Source organism: Dromiciops gliroides, chromosome X (assembly GCF_019393635.1).
Source record: "Dromiciops gliroides isolate mDroGli1 chromosome X, mDroGli1.pri, whole genome shotgun sequence".
NCBI lineage: Eukaryota > Metazoa > Chordata > Mammalia > Microbiotheria > Microbiotheriidae > Dromiciops > Dromiciops gliroides.
Window position 1 is genome coordinate 34,846,702 of NC_057867.1, and position 12,264 is coordinate 34,858,965.

A 12,264-nucleotide genomic window follows, 5' to 3' on the forward strand; every position below is an offset into this window, starting at 1 on the left:
GGGAGCGGGAGCGGCAACAGCAGCAGCAGCAGCAGCAGCACCATCACCATCACCAACAGTAGCAGCAGCAGCAGCAGCAGAAGCAGCAGCAGCGGCGGCGGCTCCGGCTCGGGCTCCGGCTCCGGCTCCGGCGACTCCGGCTCGAGCTCGGGCTCCGGCTCGGGCTCCGGCTCGGGCTCCGGCTCGGGCTCCGGCTCGGGCTCCGGCTCCGCTTCGGGCTCCGGCTCGGCTTCGGGCTCCGGCTCCGCTTCGGGCTCCGGTTCCGCTTCGGGCTCCGGCTCCGCTTCGGGCTCGGGCTCCGGCTCCTCCCCGGGCGGCGGGCGCGGCGGGGACATCGGGAGCAGCGGCAGCAGAGGCAGAGGCGGCGGCGGCGGCGGCGGCGGCATGTGGAGGGGCGCAGAGGACGGCGCCCGCTGCTGCTCCCCAGACCGCGGGGACCCGGGCCTGACGCAGCTGCTGCGGGCGGCCGGGGACGACGTCCGCAAATGCGGCTACCTGCGGAAGCAGAAGCACGGCCACAAGCGCTACTTCGTGCTGCGGGCGGCCGGCCGCCTGGCCCCCGCGCGCCTCGAATACTACGAGAGCGAGAAGAAGTTCCGCAGCAGCCTCCGCGCCGCCGCCGCCGCCGCTGCCCGGTCCTCGGCGGGCGCCGCCGCCAGCGCGCCCCCCGCCGTGCAGCCCAAGCGCGTTATCCCCCTGTACCAGTGCTTCACGGTGAGCCGCCGCGCCGATGCCAAGCACCGCCACCTCATCGCCCTCTACACCAAGGACGACTACTTCGCCATGGTGGCCGAGAGTGAGCAGGAGCAGGAGAGCTGGTACCAAGCGCTGAGCCTCCTGATGGGCCAAAGCAAGACGCGCAGCTCCGGCACCGGCACCGGGGACGGCGAAGACGGCACCAGCGGCGACGGCGGCGACGGCGGCGTGGGCGCAGACGAGGGGGGGCGCCGCCGGGGGCGGCGCCGCCGCCGGCGGCGGCGGGGCCGGAGGGGCCGCGGGAGCCGCAGCCGGAGCCCGAGCCCGAGCCGCGGTAGGTGAGGAGGAAGAAGATGATGGAACCTTCAAGGAGGTGTGGCAGGTGCAGGTGAAACCCAAGGGGCTGGGCCAGACCAAGAACCTGAGCGGCATCTATCGCCTGTGCCTGTCCAGCAAGGAGGTGCACCTGGTGCGCCTGAACGCAGAGGTGCCCAGCGTCCAGCTGCAACTGCTCAGCATCCGCCGTTGCGGCCACTCGGAGCACTTCTTCTTCCTCGAGGTGGGCAGGTCGTCCTCCATCGGCCCCGGGGAGATCTGGATGCAGGTGGACGACTCGGTGGTGGCTCAGCACATGCACGAGACCTTCCTGGAAACCATGAAAGCCCTCAAAGCCTTTGCCGACTTCAGGCCCCGAAGCAAGAGCCAGTCCTCCTGCACCAACCCCATCTCTTTCCTTTCCACCAGGAGGCACCTGGGCTACCTGCAGCCCTGTCTGGGTATGTCCCGCCGGTCCCGCACCGACAGCATGGCCAGCACCCCGCCCTCCTGCAAGGGCAACACCTATCGATTCCGTACCTCCAGCGAGGGCGAAGGCACCATGGACAGACCCTTCAGAACGGTCACCGGAAGCCTGATGCAGCTGAACCCTGGCCGAATGAATATCCCCCGGCCCGAAGGTGGCAGGTACGTTCGAGCGGCGTTCAACGCCTGCTGTCATGCTCGCTCTGCCTCCCTGCCGGTGTCTCCCTTTCCCTCCGGGACCAGCCCGGCCCCAGATGCCGTGGCCAGGCCTTCGAGCTCAATGTGCGGGTCCCCGGGTGACGGAAGCTTTGTCTCTGATGAATACGGAGCCAGCCCCGGAGACGTGAGGTATTTCCGAGTGAGAAGCAACACCCCGGACCCCCTGGGAAACACACCACCCATCCGAGAGGAGCACTGCTTCAATGAGTACATGTCGATGAATAAGCAGCGCGGGAAAGAGAGTGCGGGTGGTAATCATCCCGAGGCTGAAAAGTTCTTCAAGAAGAGAACTTTCTCCCTTCCCAAACCAGCAGTTGTAACCATGCAGCAGAAAACAACCCAAACTACTCCTTTCGACGAGGAGGCTGCTGCGAACCCCAGGCTGTTGTTCGCTTCCGAGTCGCCGCGGTCAAGAGAGACCCCAAAACTGGAGTACGGGGAGAACGGGGCCAATCGCAACCCAAACAGAAAGAGAGCCGAGGATGAGGGCTACATGCCTATGATGCCAGGCGTGGCCGCTTCTCTGAAAAGCAACAGCGATTACTTGCCAATGGCTCCCAAGAGCGCTTCTGCCTCGAAAGCCAGCAGTTCTTGGTCATCCTCTCAAAAGGACTCTCGGGGATACATGATGATGTTCCCAAGAGCTGGCCCGTCATCCGGCCGAAACAGTCGCGGAGCTTTCGCTTCTAAGGGGGCAAGTAATAAAGATGATGATAATGAATACATGGATATGTCCCCCGGCAATCCCGTGCCTCCAAAGCAGTCGCACGAGGGCAATTCTCTTCACCCTCCGTCTTTTTCCAAGAGTCTCAGCTCGCTTTTCTCCCTGCCAAAAAGTTTCAGAACGATCACCGAACAAAGCGACGACAGTGACTATGTCCCGATGGCCTCGCCTGGAAGACTCCTGAGCACCGTCTCTGAAAATGTCCCGAGGGCTAACCAGGATGCCTTGCCCCCCAGGGACATTGGTAAAGCTTCGGCTTTTAAAGCTCCAGACCGGGGCTTCCCACAGAGGAAGGCTGCAAGACCCACCAAACTTCCTTTGGGCACGAGAGGAAGCAGTGTCCCCAGAATCTATGAGCGTGCCATCGAGGGGGACAGCCCCGGTGAGTACATCAACATTGACTTTAGCCGAAAACCAAATCCACCCTATTCCCTGTCGGCCGAGTGCTCTCCGGCTTCCTTCGGCTCCAGCGGCGACCGCACCCAGTCACCTTACTCTGATTACATGAGTTTCGCTCTCGACGTCAACTCACCAAAAACCGCGAAGGAGCTGGCCAACTCCTTAGCGATGTCCGGTTCCAATCTCCCTCGAAACCAGCTAACCGTGGACTGTGCTAGACGACCACTTGGTGCTGCTGCCCGCATTAGTAGCCCGACTAATGGGGATGATGATTACACCGAGATGTCTTTCAACCCAGCGGCGACAACAACCGTGCCTTTTGCTGCCCAGAGCAACGAGCCTGTCAAAATTGATAGCCCCTCTTCTGCCGTGAATCGCCTTCGCATCGCCGACACATCTCCCGAGGGCAGCACCTTCTCCCTTCCCGATTTCAGTCCTGACCCACCCGTCGTCCCTCAGGTGGGCAGCAGAGCCGACCCCCAAGGCAGAAGACGCCACAGTTCCGAGACCTTCTCGCCCGCGGGAGCCGCGGCCGCACCTTCGTCTCTCTTCTCTGATAGCAGAAGGCAGAGTTCTGCATCCTTCGACAACATCTGGTTCAAATCCGGTGAAGGTGCTGCCGATTCTGAGGGGGTGAGGATGTCGAGGGTCACTTCAGCCGGCTTTCAGAATGGCCTAAACTACATCGCCGTGAATTTGCGTGATGCCGCCGCTAAAGGTGAGGCCAGCTCAGCTGCTCCAAACGCTCAGCAGGGGAACAGAGCTTCAGCCTTGGACAGTGGCACCTATGTGAGCATCGACTTCTCCAAAGATGATATCTTCAAGTGTACTTCTGCGAAGAAAGGTTTGTAACTTTTAGAATTCTTTTTTTTTGGGGGGGGGGGAGAGGGGGGGTGGTCAGTTGGATTTGCCCATTTTATTATTGCATTTATATGATAGTAGATGTATTTAGCTTGTCTCTGAAATACTTGGGGTACCTGAGTTGGATTGGTTAATTTTTGCCATTAAGAGAAAGTTGAAGTCAAGTTTGATTATTCTTTTACCAGCTTGTAATCTTTTTTTTTAAAGAATTCTATTTGAATTTAAAATAATATTAGGATATGAAGGCCCAGATTCTCTAAATGATTGTACCTTATTTTAAGTAGTTCAAACTCAGGGTCATGTTGTTTTCTTGTGCCCCCCCAAATCACAGACAGTTTTAGAAACTTTTGTCAGTTTTAAAATGCTAAATTCTGTGTGTTTCTATTGATTTGCAGATTTCAAGTATTTGTAGGGATTTAATAAGATTTAATATTATTAAGCAATAATCAGCTGTGTATTTAGCACAGCATGTGGTAGGCAGTTAAGAAATGTGGATTGATGGATTGATTGATGGATGGATTGATTATTGATTTGGTGTCTCTAACGTCTTATTCTAAAGATTAATGATGACAAGTGATTGTTCTATTTTCTCCTGTGGCTTATCAATACAGTAAAATGCTCATTATTGTCATTGGGAGAGGAGGAAATGTGGGTAATCAGATAATCAATTTTATTTTTCTGCTGTGGATTGTGTGTTTTATACTGGACTGGGAGTCAGAAGTCCTAAAGGGCTTTTGGGGTTTTTTCCTTTTTAAATTCTTCGTCAATATTTAGTGGTATGATTTTAGGAAAGTGACATAACTGCTCTGTGCCTCAGTTGCCTCATCTGTAAGAGTGGTGATTCCCCCCCCCATCTATCTCAGATGTGAGGATCAAATGGGATGTGAATATTATTTTTAAAATTAAAACAATACTACCCTATACGTAGGTGGTATTCTGATTGAGTATATAGACAGGTCACCTGGGAATTAACTTCAAACAAAATAATGAAGCTACACTGGGGAGATCTTACTCAGGCTTTCTAGTTTTCCCCTCCTGCCCTCCTAGCTCAGCACACTCCGTGCTTGCTGGCAATAGATTACTCTTCTCACAGGCATCAGTCTATGAACTGTTCTCTTTGGCTCATCCTGCAAGAGGAAAGATGGTTAAGGGTTTAGATTTCAAAAGGCTCCCCTGCAGGCTGCATGTAAAGTAAATAGAAGAGAGTAGGAGATGCCGAAGTGTCAGCAGAGGAGAGAAGGCAGCGTCAAACTTGAAAGGCTGACTTGCCAGTAGATCAATGTGGATAATTGGAAAAGGTGTTCTCTTCAGTGGTACATCACAATGTCACTTGATAGGTGATGTGATAGGCATATACACATACACAATCCACAAACGCATATGTGGCTTTAAGGTTTAGAAAACACTACACATAAATAATCTCATTTGTATTCCTCACAATAACTCTTTGAGGTAGCTACTCAAGGTAAAATCACTTAGGCCTGAAGGCATCTTAGAGATTACTTAGTCCAATCACTTCATTCCCGGCAGGTAATGATTTGCCCAACCCTGAAAAGGTAGTGAATGACAGAGCAGGTCCTCTGACTCTAATCTAAATGCTCTTTTCACTGGACCACTTTGCATGATTTCCCCCATTTTACAGATGAAGAAACAAGCTGAGAGACTTTTAAGAAGCTCGCCTGTGGTCACTCAGCTAGTAAGTGTCAGGTGGGGTTGGAGCCAAAGTCTCTCCTGACCCCACCTGACACTCTTTGTACTATGCCACATTATCAGGATGTGATTTTTCAAGTAGCTTTCGTTCTTTTGCTTTCTCTGAGGAGGGGGAATGGATGGAATCCAGCAGGTTGTTTTTTTTTTATAATAGTAAGCCCCTTATGGTTTATGCTTATGGTTTTAGCTTTGTTGGGTTTGTGGTATGCTCTTGTGATTAGTACTGTTTGGTCCTGAGGGCATGTACCTCTTTTTTTAGGTACACCTAGCATGGGTGCTTTTGCCCCCCACGAATATAATTTAAGGAAACTGGTATGCAGAAATCAGCTCAATTAAAGGGTGATAGTTAGCCTGGCAAAATGATCTCTAGTAAACCAAAGGATTTGAGGCATGACTTCTCGGGCAGATTTGAAATGATTTTCATTTGGACGCAATTTCATGGGAACTCAGCTTTTGTAAACAGCAAGAGAGTTGTTGTCAAGAGAGAGTTGGGAGATAACTGCAATTCCAATGGCATACCATTGGATTTGTCACTGAGACACTTGTGGAAAGGTTTCCCTATTTAAATCTTCCAATTCCCTACTAGTGCTCTGACATCCCCAAGTTTACCTGTTGAGAAAAAGGCCATTTAGCAGAAGTTTATAGGGAATGTCTCCTGGCTCTTGCTTGCAGAACTTGTTTTTCTTTTTTAATGAAATGCATTTTTCCGACTGAGAAGAAAAAAAATTCTGAACTCGGTCGTCAGAGGAGAAAATGAGGAGACTCACAATTATACTCATGTTGAAGTTTCAACAGATTTTATAAAATCACAGAATCTGAGCTGGAAGGGACCTTACAGACCATCTGGTCCAGCTTGTATTTTAAGAAGGCCTTCTAAATGAAACCCACCAAGTGGCCATCTGACCTTGGCTAGAGCAAAAACTTCTACTGATGGGGAACCTCCCATCTCAGTGAAAATTGGAAAAGAAATGAGCACAAACTCTGGAGTCATTGGATGTAGATTCAAACCCCACCTCTGATGCTTACTACCTGTCTGATCTTGGGCAAGGCATATCACCTCCCTGGGCCTCAGTTTCCTCCTCTGTAAAGCAACAGGGGGAAGCTAGCTGTCCTCTGAGATTCCTTCTAGCCCTAGATTTAGTATCCTTTGTTCTCTCAAGGCAGGCCTTTTCATTTGGGGATAAGTCTAGGTGGTAGGTTGGGGTGGGGTGTTTTCCCTTCCCCTTCTATCAAGCTTAAATTTGCCTCTTTTTTAGCTTCTACCCATTTTTTCTCAGTTCTACCCTCTAAGGTCAGGCAAAACAAGTCTAACCCTCTTCCATGTTGAAGACAGATCTCAGTTTTCTCAACCGAGTCTCCTATGGCAAAGATTTAAACCCTTTTACTCTTCTGGTTGTCTTCCTTTGCACCCGTTTATCAATATCCTTCCTAAAGCGTGGTACCCAGAGATAAACTGAATGTGGTCTAGCCAGAATATAGCAGAACACTCATTTGTTCAAACCTAAGACACGATTCCCATTTGCATCCGTTCTCTGTGTTGTCATAGCTGGCCACACCTTTTAAAACTTAGGAAGGTGATGTTTTTAATAACCCAAGTGCCAATCTAAATTAAATGGCTCTTCTAAAATTCACAAGATTTACCCGATCTAGATCTAGATTGTGTTTCTTGCGAAAACAGTTGGTCTTGCTGAAGTGAATGCAAACCCATGTTTTCTAGAGGTACCTCATAGCTCCAAACTGTAGCACTGATATTCTATCAGAGGTGACCCTGGCTTGATATTACAATGGAGAACGAGGTTTGGCAGGTTCTAGTCAGGTTGGAAAGTGACAGATATGGGCTTGGTGCCAGAGGATATGCCTAGCAAAGGTCAGAGGTGCATCACTAGGTTGGCCTCGGGATGGTGAAATTTCTCCCTGTGTGATCTGAAGAACAAGGGTTACCCCATTTTACAGATGAGGAAACTTGAAATATAGAAAGGTTAAGTGACTTAGCTACAGCTAGTCAATGCTGCAGTTCAGATTCAAACCCAGGTTTCCTAATTCCCTAAGTCCAGCATTCTGCTCACAATGCCACAGGATGGGGTTGGGGAGGGGGGAGAGATTTGATGCATGAAATTACTTTAGGGTTTTGTGCAAATGAATGTGATAAAAGTGTTGATTGTATAAATTGTCAATGTAAATACGGTTGAAAGTAAATTTTAAGAGGCATCTTTGTTACCTGAAAGTCCAAATGAAAAAATTCTTGATCACCGTCTTTAACTGAAGAACATTAAAGCTCTTAAGAAGCAAAAGTACAGAATCATTTTCACTCGGCTTTTTTCCTCTCAGTCTTCCTGGTCATTTACAATGGCACCACAGCAGTGCTCTCACTCCCCATATAACCTTAGATCCGTTACTTCCCTTCTCTCTGGGCTTCGGGTTCCTCAATGAAAAGGTTGGACTTGCCATCCTCTAAGGTCCCTTCCATCTCTAACTAAACCTATGAGAAGAGGGGAAGAAAAAACCCAAACTATAGCTATTACATTAAGCCAAGAAAAATCTTGGTGTTAAGTATGTCAAATGTTCATTTTGATTTCTTTCTCTAAGATATTTAGCCTAAACCTGAACTAAAATTCTCTCATAGCCAAAGTCACACTTTCTAATCTATATTATTTATGTCAAATGGATACCTAAGTATTTTAAATTGTTTTATATGGTCTGTTTATAATCATGCCCTCAACAGGCAAAGCACGCCTCTGAAGTATTGAGACTGATGCTTTGGGGTGGCTAATGGAAATTAGCCTCATTGCTTTATAGCCAACTATTTAAAAATCACTCCTCACAGCCTTCTTAAAATGAATACATATTTTTAAAAATAAAATATATGTATATTAAGATTTCCAGTATATTTCAAAGGTCCTTCATGGAGGATTTATGGAAGGAAATGGACAATCCCCCTGGATATGGTTTCACTGATAGAAGTACTACCCACATTAGTGAGATCCCGGATCCATCAAAGCCTGAATGAATAATTATCTTTATTTCTTCAGGCCAGCTAAAGAGAGACCTAGAAATATTATCTGGCCTTAATCTTTAAAACAAAATTTAAATTAAATGATCCAAAAGCATTCATTATCTTGAATAGTCTTTTTAACATCTAAAACAAGGAGATTGTAGCTCAAGCACTTGGGAAATTTTCATTTCTAATATGGTTATCTGCACTGTTGAAACCACTATTCTTGTGCCTCTAATGACCTGTTATGATATAAAACCAGTGGTTTCAAACAATATGGAATAGAAAATTCCTCTGCATTTTCATCCATATTAGAGGATGATGAAGGGGAGTTATTCCTTTTATGAAGGGGGCAAGAGAACTGATCAGATGAGACAATAGTGTTTATGACAGGTATATTCCAATGGCTCTCCAATCTCATTCATTTGGGTATTCCTTCCAACAGTATCCATATCTACCTGTCCAATACGACAATTGCCCAAATCCTCCTCTAAGGTCACAGTGGATCTACCCCAAATGTTGGGGGCCTTCTTCATTTTCTCTTGACATGCCAAGGATACTAAAGGAACATACAGGTTTTTCATTGATTATCTCTTGTCATGTAAAGAGCCCATCTGCTTTTTAGATCAAACATTTCTTTGAAATCCTTGTTTGTAAGGTACTGCAACCTGTTCACATTTATCATGCTCTTCTCAACTGCCTTTTGGGGATCTTTCCCCATCCTTCTTCATGAGATTTACAAACAAATTGCTCTTAGCTGCCATAGTCCTCTCCTTTGCAAGTAAGTCAAATGTTTGCAGACTAAGGCAAATTTTTCAGTTATTTTGGACTCTTTATTATGGCAATGAGTTTTATCACTTAAAGCCTCTGTATATAATTGTAATCAAAGTCAATGCCTTTTACTCCATTCCTTTCCCTTTTTTTCACCAATAAGTTGTTTAAATAGGTCAGGGTAGAGTTTTTCAATTGAGTGGTGTGTCTTTTTCTCATTTTAATTTTTCTAGCTTTGTTTTAATTTTGATATTTGCTTTAACAAGCCAGTAGCCTGTCTTTTCACCAACAACTGATTCAGTAATGACTCTCACATAGGTAACAAGTCACTTCCCATCTATTAAATATAATCAATTTCTTTTGCGTGTACAGTGCCCATCATTTTTTGATTCTTTTTCATAAAAAAAAAAGATTGAGGTATAGGTGTGAGGCTTGTGTCATCTATGAGCCTTTGGCCATTCTTATTACTTCCTCCTGAACCTTATTTCCATCATGTTTTTTCCCCAATCTTGTTTCACCACCACCACCACCACTAGTCCAGCTTTTTGTATTGAAGGGGAAAAGTAAGATCTCTAAAATCAACATTTTAGTCAATAAAATAGCAAAAGTAAAGTGGTATTATTTAGTATTTGATTTAAAAAGTGGTTCATTACAGTATCCTGGCTAATGACATTTTGTACAGGTCAAATCCTGTTACAGTGGAGTATAATGGCAGTGTCAAATTGCTTTAGCCCGTGCTAGAGTTATTCGCCAGAAATACCAATACAACAAAAGTCTCACTGTAGTAAAGATTCTAAGCCTGAATTGATAGCCTATTAATTTCAGACTATAGTCCATAAAAAAAATAATTTTGACAATCCCTTTATTGTGAGGTATTTGAATTTAAGCCATTTTTAAAAGAGTATTTCACCTTTTTAAGAGTATTTGTAGTAAAAAAAACAAAAACAAACATTTATTTTATAGTTTAAAAATGTTTTGACTCCCTAACAAATTTTCATGATCAGCTTTTGTAAAACATTCACTTCAAACTGGGGATCAGATGCAGTTGACTCTTCAAAATGCCTGGCATTGGAGCATTGATGCTCCCTGACTGGCCCATGCGCACCTTATTGCCTGAAGCAGCAATTTTTCTCTGAGGAAGCTTCTTCAGGAAGCTCCTTGGAGCATGGACTGTGTGCCCTCACCCCGGCATCTTTCAAGGTCCTTTCTGAACAAGTTAGAAGGATCCTGAAGGGGGATGTTCCTCAGTTCGTGGGGATTGTGGGAGACCCGCAGCCTCTCCGGTATCAGAAGATACCAGCTACAGGTGAAGAGAGATTCAGTAACCTAAATCTCCTTCCATTTTTTTGAGGATTTGTAAATAAAAGAATCATGCACTGCTACTACTAGAAGCTGGGAATCACTCTCGTCTGCCCAGGGATCTTTGTCTAGTTGAACTTACCTGTGTTGCTATAGTGATAAGAGCAGACATTTAGTGCTTTAAGGTTTGCAGAACGCTTTACATATTTTTCACAACAATGCCGAGAGGTAGGCACTACAAGCTATATCACCACTATTTTTCAGATGAAGAAATGGAGACTCAGGCAGGTTAAAAGATTTGCCCATGGTCACTTAGCTAGTATCAAAATCAGCATTCGAACCCGGGACCCGTCTCAGAGCCTAGCACTCGTTCCACTACTACACTATCCTGACAGATTAAGATTTGGCAGTGATACGGTACAGAGATTTTCCCAGCCTTCTTCAAATATCCCAAGGACAGACCCAATAACTGTCTTATTGCAGGAGCTAGTTGTATGAAGTCCTTTCCCACCTCCTTGAAGCAACCAACATTTATTTTTTAAAACAGAGATCGGCAGAGATTCTCCCACTGGGTTCCATTGCCCAAGAAGAAGATGGGGGTGGGGTGGGGAAGAGGGGCGAGAAAAGATCTAAGCAAAACTCGTTATAGTAACCGTAACCCACCTAGGAGGAAGAGGCACATGAAGACTACGTCTTAGCAACTGCTGTTCCATTGTTGTCTTCAATCCTGCCAACCGGGCAACTAGGAACGTTGGAAATGGAAAAGGGCCTGGTGGAGGGAGAAAGGGAAGCACAATATTGTATTTCATAGGTAGCAACATGTTTCACTCTAAAAGGATCACCTGAGAACTATTACCACGGTTAGGCTTTTAATTGTAGCGAAAGGATTTGACTTACAGAGAACTGACAGCTTTGAAGCCCTGCATGGCTAATTCGGTCCATCTAGAGTCTTTTAAGAGGAGAGTAAGTAAAGTGGAAGTCAGTAGACTATAGTATACAAGGATGCCCATAATTCAAGTCACTTTGTCCCCACTTATTGCAGCCAAGTTTTCAAGACTTGTTATCGTCAGTGCTTGGTTAGCTAATATTCCTTGTTGGGTTTTGAGACATCACACTGCACAATGCAGGTCATGTAAAGGGATCACACCCCTCTCCTACCTTTCCGTTTTATCTAGCCTAAGGTCAGCGGACAACAGGTAGAAGGAATAAAGGGTCGGAAATAAGAACCCTACCATTGTTTTGAAAAATCAACTTGCTCTTGAAGAGCAGGGAAGTGGATTTTACCTATTTTGAAAATCAAAACCTGCCCTTCTTAGACATAATAGTTTAGCTTGAAAGTGTGGTTTGGTGCTTTTGTATATCATAAGACTGTATTAAAAAGTCACCAATTTTACTGGCAGTATTGAAAAACATTTTTGTATAGTACTCGAAAGCCGTGATAAGAATGATTCAAATCTATGTTGCTGCACTCCTTGGTGATTACGGTCCCTTCAGAACTGAAACTCATTTGGCCTTGGTGTGAAAAGGGGGATTTTTCCTACCCTTTCTCTAGTGTTGAAATGAGTGAGTTAGAGAAAATTCAGTTCTGACCAGTAACATTTTATTAGGCTGTCAAAATAGATCTGATCAAATTACAAGGACAATGTATGTTCCTTAGAAACTTAAGTAATCTCCAATAATTCTGCATAGATTGTGTATGATTCCATGATTCGCCTTTCTTTTTTTAATCGTAAAAGTATTTTATTTTCTAGTTACATGTTGTTTTAAGATTTGTTTTTATAAGATTTCTAGT

General features: G+C 46.0%; 1 protein-coding gene across 1 annotated transcript in view; it reads left to right on the forward strand.

Annotated features, from left to right (window-relative positions):
• The first annotated feature begins 384 nt into the window (after positions 1-384).
• Positions 385-12,264, forward strand: part of LOC122733921 (insulin receptor substrate 2-B-like) — a 38,158-nt gene continuing 26,278 nt past the window's right edge. The window contains exons 1-2 of the mRNA XM_043974629.1: positions 385-901; positions 1,008-3,683. Of these exons, the coding sequence (XP_043830564.1) occupies positions 385-901; positions 1,008-3,683 (3,193 nt within the window). The remainder of the gene's footprint in view (positions 902-1,007; positions 3,684-12,264) is intronic.